Here is a 13,984-nt window from a genome sequence, read left to right as displayed (position 1 = left end):
TTATGGGCTGTCCTGTGAATCCACTGGATGACATCATGGAAGAACGTTGCCTCAGGAGAGTGAGGAAAATTCTCAGGGATGATTCACACCCTGGCCGGCACTTTCTTGATCTCCTGCCCTCGGGCAGAAGATATAGAAGCAGGATTAGTCGCACCAACAGGGTAATGAACAGCTTCTGTCCATGGGCTGTTAGGCTGCTGAATGAAAAGATCACAACAGGGCAACCGGCTTTCGGGTTTGGTGGGTGGGCGTCTGTAAGCGAGGGGAATTAAGACTAAGAGAGCTGAGTGGCGGGTGCTCATGTAATCTCACTGCATACAAGTTGTACAAGTGACAATAAAGTATTTCAATTTCAATTTCCCAATTATCTCAAAGGCTGTCACATGGAGCAACCTTGTTTTCTCCTGCTTGGGAGGGTAGGACTTGAACAAATGGCTTCAAGTGACATGAAAAGAGATTAAAAAAACTTTCGACAGTGGAATGGTTTCCCTCAGGAGGTGGTAGACTCTCCTTCCTTGCAGGCCTTGAAGCAGATGTTGGATGGCCATCTGCCGCCGATGATTTAGTTGAGATTCCTGCGTTGCAGGGGGGTCCCTTCCAACATTACACTTCTATGATTCTACAAAGGTGAAAACTGCATTTATCGTTCAGCTGACCTCTAGCATGTGGCCCCAGGGGGGGAACGCAGGCCTCTCTGGCTGTGAAACCTGGACATCTCTTGCAAAAGAAACGAGACAACTTCAGAAAGGATAGAAGCACCACCACAAGGGTATACAGTGTATTAAAATACATACATTTTTTTTAATATAAAGACAAACTTCAAAGCCATTTTCTTTTTTTTCCAATTACAAATCAGGGTGAAGTGCGGGGGGAGATCTGAAGTGGAGGTTAGAACAGAAAGATAAAACTTTTTTTTTTGCAGTGCAGAGAATCGGAAGGAATGGAAGGGGCTGAAATATATAGATAAAAGATTATTACGTACATATATACACAGCGCCAGAAGTAGTCCATATGGATCTATGGAAGAATGACAGATCGAGATTTCATGGAGCAAAGTCTCAAAAACAAAGCCAAACAAACAAACAAACAAACAAACCCCAAGATACATCGGATGAAAAGACTGAAATTTAAATAGAATTCATTTTCATGGGCTAATGTATACAAATCAAGTTCCTAGTTGCTGGGAAAGAACATCCCACCTCTAAGAATATTATGGGTACTCCCTTCAATCCATTTACAAACTGATTCCTTTTTATTTTACATTTTACAGATTTAATTCCTGAGCAACAGCAATTTCCATCACTGACTGAATACCCCCCCCCCCCCGCCCACATCCAAACTCCCTGTTTCGGCAAGGCAAAGCCTCAGTTCATTGTGGAGGGGGGGGGAGGATCCAGACAATTCCTGAACCAGCCCCCCAAGGGCTGTTTCTGCAAAGCACGTTTCTCAAAAGGCTCAAAAAAACGCAAAGCACTGAAAGAAGGAGCTGATCTACCCCACATTTCTTTCTCCTATTTTTTTTAAAAATAGATCTCCATCCCATCGAGGCTAGAAGGGGGGAGGGGGCTAAGGTGTTGTTTTTTAAGGTTCCAATGTGCATGTGGGTGAGGAAATCCAGAATTATGAAGGGCTGAGCAGGTGTCCAGCCAATACCTGCAGGGAGGAAGACCTGTTTTGAACCAGATTTGCAAAAACAGCATCCTGCAACCGAGACAAAAGATATTTTGCAAATGGGATGCTTCCTATCGATTCCCCAGCACCCACCTTTCTTTCAGAGTACCACAAATTCCTATGCTAGTTAAACACAGACAAGCAAGCCAGTTTCTATGGAAGTTCTTGTTGGATATTAAGATATCCGGCAAGGCTGATTTCAAACTTCACAGGAGATTGTGGCAGCCTGCTTAATGGACTGCATCTACTACAGTGTGTCTGTTGAAGTATGGAAAGTAGTTTTTACCCTGCAAAAGGCTTTTCCGCCTGTGGGTCTGTTTCTGGGAGGGGTGGGGGGAAGCACCATTAGCACCCAACCCCAGAAGCCCCCCACCCTGCCCTGATTCTGAAGCAATTCTACAACTTTTAAAAACCAAGCGACTCCACTGGGTGCAAACAAATCCCACCATCGCTGTTGCAATGACTCGCACGCTTTCACAAAGAGTACGCACACCATCTCAAACAAAACCCAATTTGTGAGGACACACCGTCATTTGCAACAAATCCCAAAGTTTCTTCACCACTTTATCCAAGTTGCAAAGAAGGGGTTTGGGGGGGGGGAGGGAGAGAGAGAGAGAGAAGCAGAAAAGCACAGGGTGTGTGTTTCAGTTTCTGCGAGGGTGTGCGCTCCCCGCAAAAAAAAAAGGGGGTGCTGTCCAAGCTCATGCCGCAGGCATCACTCTTACAATTTCAAAGCCAAGCACGCTAGACCTCTACGATTTCTCATGCCCAGCGGTTTAGGAGAAAGGTTGTGTTCGGAAATGGAATGGAAGAGGTTAGCCGCGAAAATGAGGACATCGTCCTGTGGTCTGCAGAGTCCTTTTGCCATTGTGTGGCCCCTCCAAGTTTGCTTTGGACTGCCGAGGGAGGGGCCCCAAAATGGCAGAGGCTGGTTTAGGATAACCTCAGATAAGGTGGAGCCCTGATGGCAAAGACACCCAAATAGCACCATATTCTGACCAGAAACAGGGTCAAGCCTTTAGAGAGGTTTGCTGCTGAACTAATACTCTGCCCTCCTGAAAAACAAAGTTAGAAGGCGAGTTCCCTCTGCGCCCCTTACACAACATAATCTCTGTGTGCTTGCGGGCAGAGTAAAAGCATCTTAAAGCAGGTTTTACTGGCAAAGAATAAAATAGAATACCCAGCCTTCCTCCTTTCCTTGTGGCCTGTCGTTGCCAGGTCGGCTGGGTGAAAGGAATGCCCCCCCCGGGGGGGGCGGTAAAAAAGAACCCGGCCAAGCACCTTAGGGTTTTGTTTAGCATCTAGCACCAATGAAGGGAAGCAGCAGCAGCAGCAGCAGCAAATCCCACTCAGAAAAATAAATAAATTAAAACAAGGCAGGGGAAGTCCCAACAGCTCACTACAACAAGCTTCTCCCAAGAACGGCATCACAAGACAAAGTGGTGTGGGTTTCGATTTCAATGCACGGCCCTGGGGGGGTTGTTGACTGGGGAGCCCCTGAGATTCCATCTCTGTACCAGAAGCAGCAGGGCAAATATGACAGTTGTCCTTTGGGGGTGATCTTTCCAGAGGCGGGGAGTCCCGCCCCAGCGGCCGAATGGATCACCCAAGTGGATTTGTGTTTCGGCGTGGAGTTCTTGCAAACAAGACAGCACCAGCAAGAAACCTAGCTGAGTCCTCGAGGGGTCGGGTAAGGCAGGCTTCGGATGTGGACACAGGGCCTACTGCCCCAAGTCTGAACCGCCTGGTTAGTTAAAAACAAGCAGCCTGGTTTTTGTATCTTTGGCCAGCTCTCCCGTGCTTTTATAAAATCAAAACCCTGGGCTGGTCAGAGGAGAAGGGCCCACTGCCCTATTGCCTGCTTGGCTCAACACTGCTATGGAGAGGGGCCCATCCGGCATTTTAAAGACTATATTCTGAACGGAAGATCGATGCATGAAACACATACTTGCGACCTCAAGAGTACTGAAGATGAGAAGACGGGTTGAGGGGAGATGGAGGAATTTTTTTTAAGAGGGGGAGAGAAAGCGGTTGCTGGAGAGAGCTCAACTCAAGCGCAGCAAGTCACTGTTCCTGCGTCAGGTATGAGAAATTCCCACCCTACGAATTTAACACAGGGCGGAAGGTGAACAAGCAGGAATCCGTTTTAGTTTCAAACCTAGGAAAAGATTTGCAGCTGACTTGTAAGAACCAGGCCTTCAAGTGGGATTGTTTTTCTTTTTAAAGAAAAGAAAGCTAAGACTAAAGTCAAGGGAAGGGAGAGGGAAAGAAAGCGCAAACTGTATCCACACTTTCCCACGAAGTGGAAATTTGCAGGGGCCTGCAGGGGAAAGATACCCGAGTGTGGAAGGAGGGCAAGAAAGAGAAGCTGCTGGAAACCTGGCCGGTGACGCGACAGAAGGCAGTGGAGATTTATCCAAGCAAGATAAAGGGTTTTGGCAGCCAGTCCACATTCATTAGGGGGTTATTTCCGTGCTGGTCCTGCGCAGCAGAAGGAAGAAAAGGGTTGCCAGAGTAATGAGATGCATCCTCCCTGTTCCTTCTGGGGTGGGGGAACCGGAGCCAAAAGGAATTCATTCGGCTTGCAATGAGAGTTTTAAGAAACCTGGAAACAGGGAGGTTTCAGTTCTCTGCCGATGCTGAGCAGACCGACAGGGGCAAAGAAAAATAAGCAGAATGGTGAAAAGTCTTTATGAGAAGTCAGCTGTTTGCTCCAAGACCTTAGCGGAGGGGAGAGAGAGCGAGCAAGACAGATTCAGGGAAAAGCAACAGCAAGAGACTATAAAAGCCACAAGGTGGATCTTGGAAGTAAGGAAGGCAAACGTGAGACTTTAGGGACCGCTGTGGTATTGAGGGGAGCAAGAATGATACCCTCTGCTGCGATCATCACACACTTTCTTATCCTCATGCCCTTGCCATTTCCTCCCTGATTCTAGGCACACCTGAGGAAACAAAACTGCTATTTGTCTCCCGCTTCAAATTACACTACGGACACAACCTGATAAAAAAAATTAGCAGAAAGCATACGAGTGTGTATGTGTTTTTAAACAGATATATTCCCCCCTCCCCACATCTCACCATTCCCAGAAAGCTGTGTGCCTTTAAAAAAAACGTAAGAATTATTCCTATGCACTGATCACCCAAGTCACAATTTATTGTTATAAAAAAAATCAGCAAAGCCCCAGTGTTGTCAGGTGAGATACAAAAAAAGTTAAGTTTGATTGCAGTATGCACGTGTGTGTGTGTGTGTGAGTTTTATCTCTGATGCAGGGGTGTGAAATCACATTTTTAAAACACGACCCACTGAGAAGCAACAAGGACAGAAGCCGTGAGCGGACGTGTCTCTGACAGAACGTACAAAGCTGCGTGTCTTGATCAAGTATCAAAAATCTTGCCGCCGACAACACACAAAAAGGATGCCAGAACCCCAAGAAAGAGAGTTGGCAGCAGGCCCAGCGCAAGACTTGGCAGCCTGCTTTCTCAAGTTTTCCAGTGCAAGCAGCCTGGCCAACGACACCAGTGGGATGCCTCTGCGTGGCCATCGCCTCCCAAAACAAATCACCCCTGGGGGAATATTCCAAGAGCGGGAGATGGACACAAACAGGAAGGAAAGAGCACCGAGCAAGGATGATGAGCATCCTTGCTTCTTCCAAGGAACAAAGCAACAAGCCAGACAGCCGGGGACCCAATCTGCTGCCTCCAAGGGGAGGACAAACTGGGAGAGATCCTCACCGAGGGCAAGCCAGAGCCCCCAAAGATGGCATGATTAGAAAATTGTAAGCAATGGTTTTTTTGTTTTAAAGGAAACCTAGAAGACTACAAAGCCTGGACCCGGGCAAGAAAGATACCCAAGCCTGAGGCGGAGTCCCAAAATACAGGTGAAGCTGCCTGTGGCGTGAGAAAATGCCTGCCAGTGTTTGGCTGCCTGGCGGGAGCCATTCTGCCGGGAAGGGAGGGGTTGCTTTCATCGCCACCCAGCCCAGAAGCCAGTGGGTCAGGGTCCCCACCCCACCCCACCTTGAACTCCGAACACGACCCTTTTGGGTTTCACAGTTAAGGCAGAGGAATCCCCTTCCCCTCGCTTCGGAAACGCACCTGGGGGTGTCTGTTTCTGGGGCGGGAGAGGCTATGTTTTATCCCCCACGAGCACCATATCTGAATTCTGCTGGGAAGCCGGGAGGGGAGTGCGATGGCCATATCCCCACCTTCAAATAAGCATCAGATGACATTGATGGTCAGATCTACAGCATGGGGGGAGGCAGATAGCCGGACGCCCATGCAAAACGACTGGCTCCGTTCCTCCCTGGCTCCTGCTCAACGCCAGCTACTGCCCAACGGCCAACTAAGGTTGCTTATAAGGGGCCAGCTCCGAGGAGGACAAGCCCTGGATTCCTCATTTCCCTGGCTTCACTACAGAGCGGAAGAGACACAGACGATGAAGTGGACCAGACATCTGGTGGGAGCAGGTGGAATAAATTAAGAACAGTCAGACTCGCTCTATATATGAACGTGGCTTGGTATTGGTCACCCCCCCAAACACGCAAACAACCAGGCCTCTGCGCCCCGCAAAAAAACACAAAAACGAAAGCACCACGGGGGAGCTCGGCCCAGAGAGGCACAGCGTCTGTCGGGCATGGATAGCACCAAGAGAACCTTGTGGATGTGTCTCCGCTTGTGTTGGCCAGTCCTTTTGTTATTAGCAGTATTTTGTTTGTTAAAAGTCCTCTTCTTTCCCCCCCTCCCCCTTCCCCGGCGTGTTTTTTCTCCAGTTCCAAGACTTTGCGTGGAACGAACACACACAAGAGCGGAGGGGGGGGTGCCTTTTGTGAAAACACGTGTTCTCAAACTTCAAAAAATATATAAATATCTAAACTATATCAACAATACAAATCGGAGGCCGTTGTCGCCTTCTGCAGTTTGAATATATCTAGAGAGATATATACATATACATATATATTATATAATATAATATACATATATATATATATATACACACACACATACACATACACTTAAGATTTCACAGTAGCATTTTCTTCCGGCTTTTAGGCTTAGGACTCAAGGGTTCCATTCCGTTTGCCTGTCTCTTTCCTTGTCTGGTTTTCCTGTGTGTGTCCAGTAGTAAAGAGAGATGGGGAGGAGGGGGAGTGGAGGAGCAGAAGCCCCTCTCTACAGCGGTTGAGGGCAGCACCTTCAAGTGGAAGTGGAGAGGCGTTGGTCCAGGCTGGCCTTGCATAGGTCACGTGGGGGGTTGAGGTAGAAGGTCCTTAGTTACCTGTGGGAACAGGGGAGGGGAGAGGAGAAGCACACTTTAAGCCAGCGGATTATGGACAGTTCACGAAACCAAGGAATCAAGGATGGCGCGGGCAGGGCTGGGGAGGTTTGACCCAGTGCGGCCCTCCAGAGCCACTACCTGGCCCTCAGAATTCTCACCTCGCTTGACCTGCAAGACAGAGCCAGTGTGGCATAGTGCTGGTTCCCAAACTTGGGTCTCCGGCTGTTTTGGGACTACAAATCCCATCATCCCTGACCACTGGCCTTGCAAGCTAGGGATGATGGGAGTTGCAGTCCAAAAGCAGCCGGAGACCCCAGTTTGGGAAACACTGGGTTGGAGCGTCAGACTGGACGTGGGAGAGCCCAGAGTTCAAATCCCCCTCTCGGCCACGGCAGCTCACGGACTTTTCTCAGCCTAATCCAGCGGTTCTCAACCTGTGGGTCCCCAGATGTTGTTGGACTACAACTCCCATCATCCCTGAGCTCTGGCCTTGCTAGCTAGGGGTGATGGGAGTTGTAGTTCAACAACATCCTAGAAAAAGAGGTGCCATGAACGCCTTCCTTGTTCTCTTATAATGGCAAGGAGCCCCCCCACCCCCCCGAGAACTGCTGGAACAAGAGTTCTGGCGAGTTCCAGCTGAAGAAAACGCCCTGGGAATAACCAGGTACACCACACCTTGAGCCCTTGGGAGGAAAAGGTGGGATATGAATACAAGAATGATGATAAGGAGGAGTTTTATTTCTTTGTGGGCAAACAAGGCCTCTCTTCCTCGACCCTCCAAACTCGGGTTACAGTTATTGCAAGTCATCGCCAGTTATTAATTTTTCAGGTCCAGGCATGATGCCATCTGCCTGGTAATAACAATTTAGTCAGGAAGCTGCTTTATGATGAGTGAGGCCACTGGTCCAACCAGCTCAGTAATGTCTACACTGGCTGGCAGCTTCAGCTCTCCAGAACAGGAGCCTCTCCCAGCCCTGTCCGGAGACGCCATTCTGCATGCGAGGGCAGAAGCTGCACTGCTGACCCCCCCCCCAGGAAGGTAGTGAAAAGGACCGTGAGATCAACCAAGAACAACAACAACATCATTTATATACTGCCTATCTGATCAGGTCACCCCAGCCACTCTGGGCAGCTTCCATCAAATCAAAACACAGTAAATCAAACATTAAAAACCTCCCGACACAGGGCTGCCTGTCTTCCAAATGTTACCAAGAAGGCTCTCTGCCTGGTTCCCTGCAACCTCACTTCTCGCAGTAAGGGAACCACCAGAAGACCCTTGGAACTGGACCTCAGTGTCTGGGCTGAACGATGGGGGTGGAGACGCTCCTTCAGGTCTACTGGGCCGAGGCCGTTTAGGGCTTTCAAGGTCAGCACCAACACTTTGAATTGTTCTTGGAAACGTACTGGGAGCCAATGTAGGTTTTGCAGGACCGGTGTTATGTGGTACCAGTTACCAGTCTAGCTGCCACATTCTTTATTTTCCGAGTCACTCTCAAAGGTAGCCCCACGGAGAGCACATGGCAGTAGTCCAAGCAGGGCATGCACCACTCTGGCAAGACAGGGCGCAGGAAGGGAGGGTCTCAGATGGAGCTGGTAGACAGCCACCCTGGACGCAGGACTGACCTGTGCCTCCATGGACAGCAGTGAGTCCAAAATGACCCCCAGGCTGTGCACCTGGTCCTTCAGGGTCACAGTTACCCCATTCAGGACCAGGGATTCCCCCACAGCTGCCCGACCCCTTTCTCCCAGATTCAACCTCAATCCATTAGCCGCGACCCACCCCACAACCACCTTGCAAGAGGACAAAGCTTACACACGGCCGCAAGGGCAGACATGTGGCTCCATTGCCTCCGAAGAAGCTGCCTGCCCCACCCCACCCGCCCCTCCCGGCCAGCCTTACCTTACGGAGCACGAACACTTAAAGGGTCAAGCCGAGCCCATTACCGCGGCTTAACCCCGGGGAGGTGCGAAGCGTAAGGAGACTGCAGGCCGAGCGTGACCCACATAGCGGGCGCAGCGGAGGCAGCGGCGCTGGGCTGCGGGATCCCGGGCGCGGCCTGGGCTAGCGCCAAGCGGGGCAGAGGCGGGTGGTGGACAGTGAAGGAAGGGCGGGAGGATTTGTGCTGGAGAGAAGCTAGCTTAATAGACAAAGCGGAGTTAGCGGGGGAAGAGGAGGACGGGGGCGGCAAGAAAGCCTCGGAGCCCGGAAGGGAGGAGAAGGCCTGCAGGAGGACGGGGTCGCTGCTGGAGGCGAGGAGGGGAGGGGGCGGAGGCAAGGAGACGTTGGGAGGCGGGGTGCGCCGGGACGGGTGCGCCGGGGTTCGCGCGAGGTGCTGCGTCTCGCCGGAGGGGGCCGGGGGCGAGTGGAACGATGGGGAGGTGGGAGTCACCTGCAGAGGGTTCAGACTCAGCACGGCGGCGGCGCAGCTGGAGACAGCGCTGCTGCCAAAGTGGAGGGAGGAGGAAGAGGAGGAGAAAGACGGAAGGGAAGGCGAGGGAGCAGAGGAGGAGGAGGAGGAGGAGGCAGAAGGCACCACATGGTTAAAAATACCTGCAAACAGGAGAAAGAAACAAACTCAGCAGGCGGAACTTTGGCACGGCTCACAGCGAGAGAAGCAAAAACAACAACGACAACGTGACGCAACACAACCAGGGGGGAAATAAATTATTTTTTTTAAAGCAAGCAAGCAAACTTAAAAAAGATCGCAGCAGCCGCAGCTTGACAGACAAATGCGCAGCATGGAGAAAATGAACGACAGCCGCAGCGGCAAGCGATGAGCAGCGATGGTGCAGAAGCTGAGCGGGGGGGGTAGAGGCTTGCTCACTTACCTGTCTCCTTTTATGCGCCAGGGGGAAGGGACTTTGGCTGAACTGAGAGACCCAACAGCGCACCCATTTCTAAGGCCCTCTTTTTGGCGACAGCAAGCTAGTCTCAAGGCTGCTGCAGCCACTCTGCCCCGGAAACACGACTTCTCCCAAAAAGAGAGGCTCTTAGGAGGAGGAGACCTTCAGGCACGCATGTTTGTGGGGAACTGGCATGTTTCCTCCTTGGTTCCCCTTGCTGGCTGGGGGAAGACACCAGGCAACATTTGGGGAAGGCACCAGGTAGGCTAAGGATGCTCTGTGTATCCCCAGCCCGCCCCCCCTTCTTTGTGGAACACAGCTCAGCACAAGTGGAGTGGGGGATCCCCCAGAAAAGAGCGCTTGAAAACCTGGTTTCGACCTATAAAGCCTTAAACGGCTCAGGACCGCAATACCTCAAGGATCGCCTCTCTCCATATGAACGTACCCAGACCCTGAGATCCTCCAAGACCCTTCTTTGGGTGCCTGTCCCATGAAAGGTCTAGAGGTTAGCAACACGAGAACAGGGCCTTTTCTGCAGTGGCTCCCCGCTTGTGGAATGCTCTTCCCAGGGAGAGCCTGGTGCCTTCATTATATACTTTTAGGCACCAGGCAAAAACATTCCTCTTCAACCAGTCCTTGGGCTGATAAATACCCTGCAGCCTTTGAAATGTATCTGTGAGAAGGGGAGTAGTGTTTTGCTGTTTTGCTTTAATTATTTACTGGTGTTTTGTCTTGTATTTTACTCTATGAACTGCCCTGGGGTGTCCTGATGAAGCGCAGTATATAACTTCAATAAAGACGCATAAAGAAATAAAACCCACCTAACTGTGGAGTGGGGCTGCAGAGAGGGTGTGAAAAAAGCTGTCCCTGCCCCCTTTCTCGGCTGTGCCCCCAGGGAAGGAAGAACCCCGAAGCTCCGCCTTACCTCCAACTGTTCCACCTGTCACCCCGGGGGAGAAGCTGCCCATCGTGTGAGAGTTGGTCAGTCGGGTGGCAGCCGACGAGACATGAACCAGACTGGCGGCTGGCATGGAGCTGAACAGGGACTGCAGTACCGAAGAGTTCGTCACCATAGGGCCCAGGGGGAACTGCGAGCCAGTGGTTAGCGAGTTCAAGAACGGGTGAGCCACCATGGAGGAGGAGGAGGAGGGCACAGAGGAAGGAGAGCTGCCCGTGGGGGCCACAGACAGGCCTTTGCCGTTGAGCAGGCCGCCAGGAGGGGTGGCGGCGGCAGCAGCGATGAAGAGGTTGTGGCCGTTCTTCAGCTCGACGGCCTCCCTTTCCCTGCCCTTCCCGGCTTTGCTGCCGTGTAGCACCGAGGACTTGTCCAAAGCGGCTCCCAGGCGGGCGCTCAGCTCGCCGGGGTCTTTGCCCTTGAGGCCGCTGGGCCAGTTGGAGTCTTCCCCTTTTGCGAGGGCTCCTAGGCCCTCCAGCTGCCTTTTGCTCAGGAAGGGGTTCGTCTCAGAGACCCCACCGCCCTCCTTGCTGCGCTGCGCCAGGAAGCTCAGGGGCGAGCTGCCCGCCAGCGCCGCAGCCACGTCCGCCGCGGCCTTGTGCGGGAGAGGAGCACCGTCAATAAAGCTATGTAAACCGAGGTCGGCCGGCAGCCCGCTGTTGTAAGCAAATCCATTCATGGTCTGGCCGAGTCTGTCGAGGGCGGCCGAGGCCCCATGCTTCCTTGGGTGGGCCGAGACCTTGTTGTCGCCCCCCGAGCCGTCCTCGGAGGGCGGTCGGAAGGCGAAAAGGGAGTTCTGGCTCAGCGACGGGGCCTGCAGAGGACTGTCCACTGCTTTGGTCAGGTTGATGTCAGAAATGGGAGAGAAGGTCGACTTCCACTTGCTGCTGTTCATGTTTTCGCTGGCCTGCTTCCTCCCAGCTAAGCTCATGCCTGGGATTTGGGGAGGCAGGGGAAGGAATGTGTGTGTGTGTGAGAGAGACACACACAAGGAGAAGGCGAGAGAGAGAGAGGCGGATGGGGCGAGGAAGGGGCAAAGAGACGCAGACAGACAAGTGGAGCAGGAGTGAGAGAGGCAATAGGAGAAGAGACAGAGACGGATGGGGAGCAAAAGAGAGCACCGTCAGCACCAAATAGCAACCAAGGAAGAAGAAGAAGAGTTTGGATTTGATATCCCGCTTTATCACTACCCTAAGGAGTCTCAAAGCGGCTAACAATCTCCTTTCCCTTCCTCCCCCACAACAAACACTCTGTGAGATGAGTGGGGCTGAGAGACTTCAGAGAAGTATGACTAGCCCAAGGTCACCCAGCAGCTGCATGTGGAGGAGCAGGGAATCGAACCCGGTTCACCAGATTACGAGGCAACCGCTCTTAACCACTACACCACACTGGCTCCCTGGAAGCAGAACCTCCCAACACTTTCGATATGCCTTGACATTCCTTCATTATATACAGAAGAAGCATCATTTTCAAGACCAGCCTGGCGAATCTAGAACGGCATTTGACAATCAAACATAGCTAATATTCTTTTTGCAGGTGAAGACAGCTTTTGTGCTCAGTCACCTAATCCGTATGGAACTGCACTTATTTTACATGCACCTGTTACAAACACCCAGCACCACCCTAAGCAGGCAGTCTAAAACAGCTTTCCCCCCAGACCCACACCAGTGGCCTCCACACTTACTGTTCTCCATCGCCTTCTGCGGAGATTTGCTTTCCAGTGATATCGTCGCGATTTTTCTCTCAATTCTAGGAAGGGAGGAAGAAGAAAAGAAAAGCCGTTTACCTTAAGCCAGGGGTTCCCAAACATCTCCCCACCCCATGGGTCACGAGAAAACTGCTTGCGGTTTTAGTAGACCGCTTACATTAGGGTTTCCCAAACTTGGGTCTCCAACTGTTTTGGGGCTACAACTCCCGTCACCCCTAGTGGTTAGGGAAACCCAGGCTTACATGATTCTTCTGCCTGTCCTGACAATTAAAATACCCTCTTGCTAGATGTTTTTTTATTGTATTTTCAGAGGCACGACTGGCACTATACAGCTTTGGACAAATGCTGAAAATGCACCACTGCACCCCTGCCTTTAACACCTGAGCTCCGTATTTCTAGAACAGGCATAGGCAAACTCAGTCCTCCAGATGCTTTGGGACTACAACTCCCATCATCCCTAGCTAACAGAACCAATGGTCAGGGATGATGGGAATTGTAGTCTCAAAACATATGGAGGGCTGACCAATGGTCAGGGATGATGGGAATTGTAGTCTCAAAACATATGGAGGTCCTAGAACCTGCATCATTTCTGGGATCATAAGTTGTTCAAGATCGATTTTAACGTGTTTTGATTAATGTAACCCTCCCTGGAACTTTAGTGTGAAGAGTTGGGGAACAATTTATCATCACCACCACCATAATCATCATTATTTATTTATTATTATTTTTATTATTATTTATTCAATTTATACACCACCCTTTATCAAAAGATCCCAGGGTGCTGTACAACATTAAAAACGCATTATAGAATGTGGTAAATGTGATAAATATCATTTATCAATGATAAAAACGTAACAGAAAGCATACTATACTGACAGACAGCCTAATAGTAAAATAGTCATTATAGTAACAGTCCTCTCCCCCACACTTTCATAGGCCACAGATTATTTAATAGGCATAGGCCTGGGTAAAGAGGAATGTTTTTGCCTGGCACCTAAAGGCATGTAGTGATGGCAACAGGCAAATCTCTCTGGGGAGAGCATCCCACAATTAGGGAGCCACTGCAGAAAAGGCCTGTTCTCTTGTTGCCACCTTCCGAACCTCTCTGGGAGGGCACACACAGGGTCTGGATCAGTTCATATGGGGAGAAGCTTAAGGTATTGAGTTCCTGAAGTGTGCAAGTCTTTATTGTTATAAACTGTTATACTGGGAATTTTTTTATGTTTGCGTTGTATTATGTTTTCATATGTACTGGAAACCACCCAGAGTGGCTGGGGAAACCCAGGCCAGATAGGTGGGTATAATTATTATGATTATGATTAAACAAAAGCAGCAATTAAAGTAGAATTGAAAAATCAATATGCATTTTTAACAGGGACATGCTGTGGACCTCCTGAACAGAGCTGGCAGATCGCCAGAGGTCGACAGCCTTTCATTTAGGCTGTTAAAAATCCTCACTTGCCATGTAAGCCTTGAGGACAAAACGGGGGAATGAAAAAGCCACCAACAAGGCAGATCAGACAGTCACTCG

At 50.7% G+C, this 13,984-nt stretch overlaps 1 protein-coding gene across 5 annotated transcripts in view; it reads right to left on the bottom strand.

The window, feature by feature from the left end:
- Positions 1–750: 750 nt before the first annotated feature.
- The window catches only part of DOT1L (DOT1 like histone lysine methyltransferase), a 76,086-nt gene continuing 62,852 nt past the window's right edge, over positions 751–13,984 (bottom strand). For 3 of the 5 annotated variants that reach the window (XM_080988722.1, XM_080988720.1, XM_080988721.1), the window contains 4 exons: positions 12,430–12,494; positions 10,716–11,678; positions 8,847–9,497; positions 751–6,946 (listed from right to left, as the gene is read on the bottom strand). In XM_080988722.1, the coding sequence (XP_080844848.1) occupies positions 8,887–9,497; positions 10,716–11,678; positions 12,430–12,494 (1,639 nt within the window). In that variant the 3' untranslated portion in view covers positions 751–6,946; positions 8,847–8,886. The remainder of the gene's footprint in view (positions 6,947–8,846; positions 9,498–10,715; positions 11,679–12,429; positions 12,495–13,984) is intronic. The other 2 variants (XM_080988723.1, XM_080988724.1) reach the window with 2 other exon arrangements.

Source organism: Podarcis pityusensis (genome assembly GCF_964106645.2).
Source record: "Podarcis pityusensis genome assembly, chromosome: 18".
NCBI classification, from domain to species: Eukaryota; Metazoa; Chordata; class Lepidosauria; order Squamata; family Lacertidae; genus Podarcis; species Podarcis pityusensis.
Note: the sequence above shows the minus strand (reverse complement) of the source record. Positions and strands in the feature narration are given on the sequence as shown.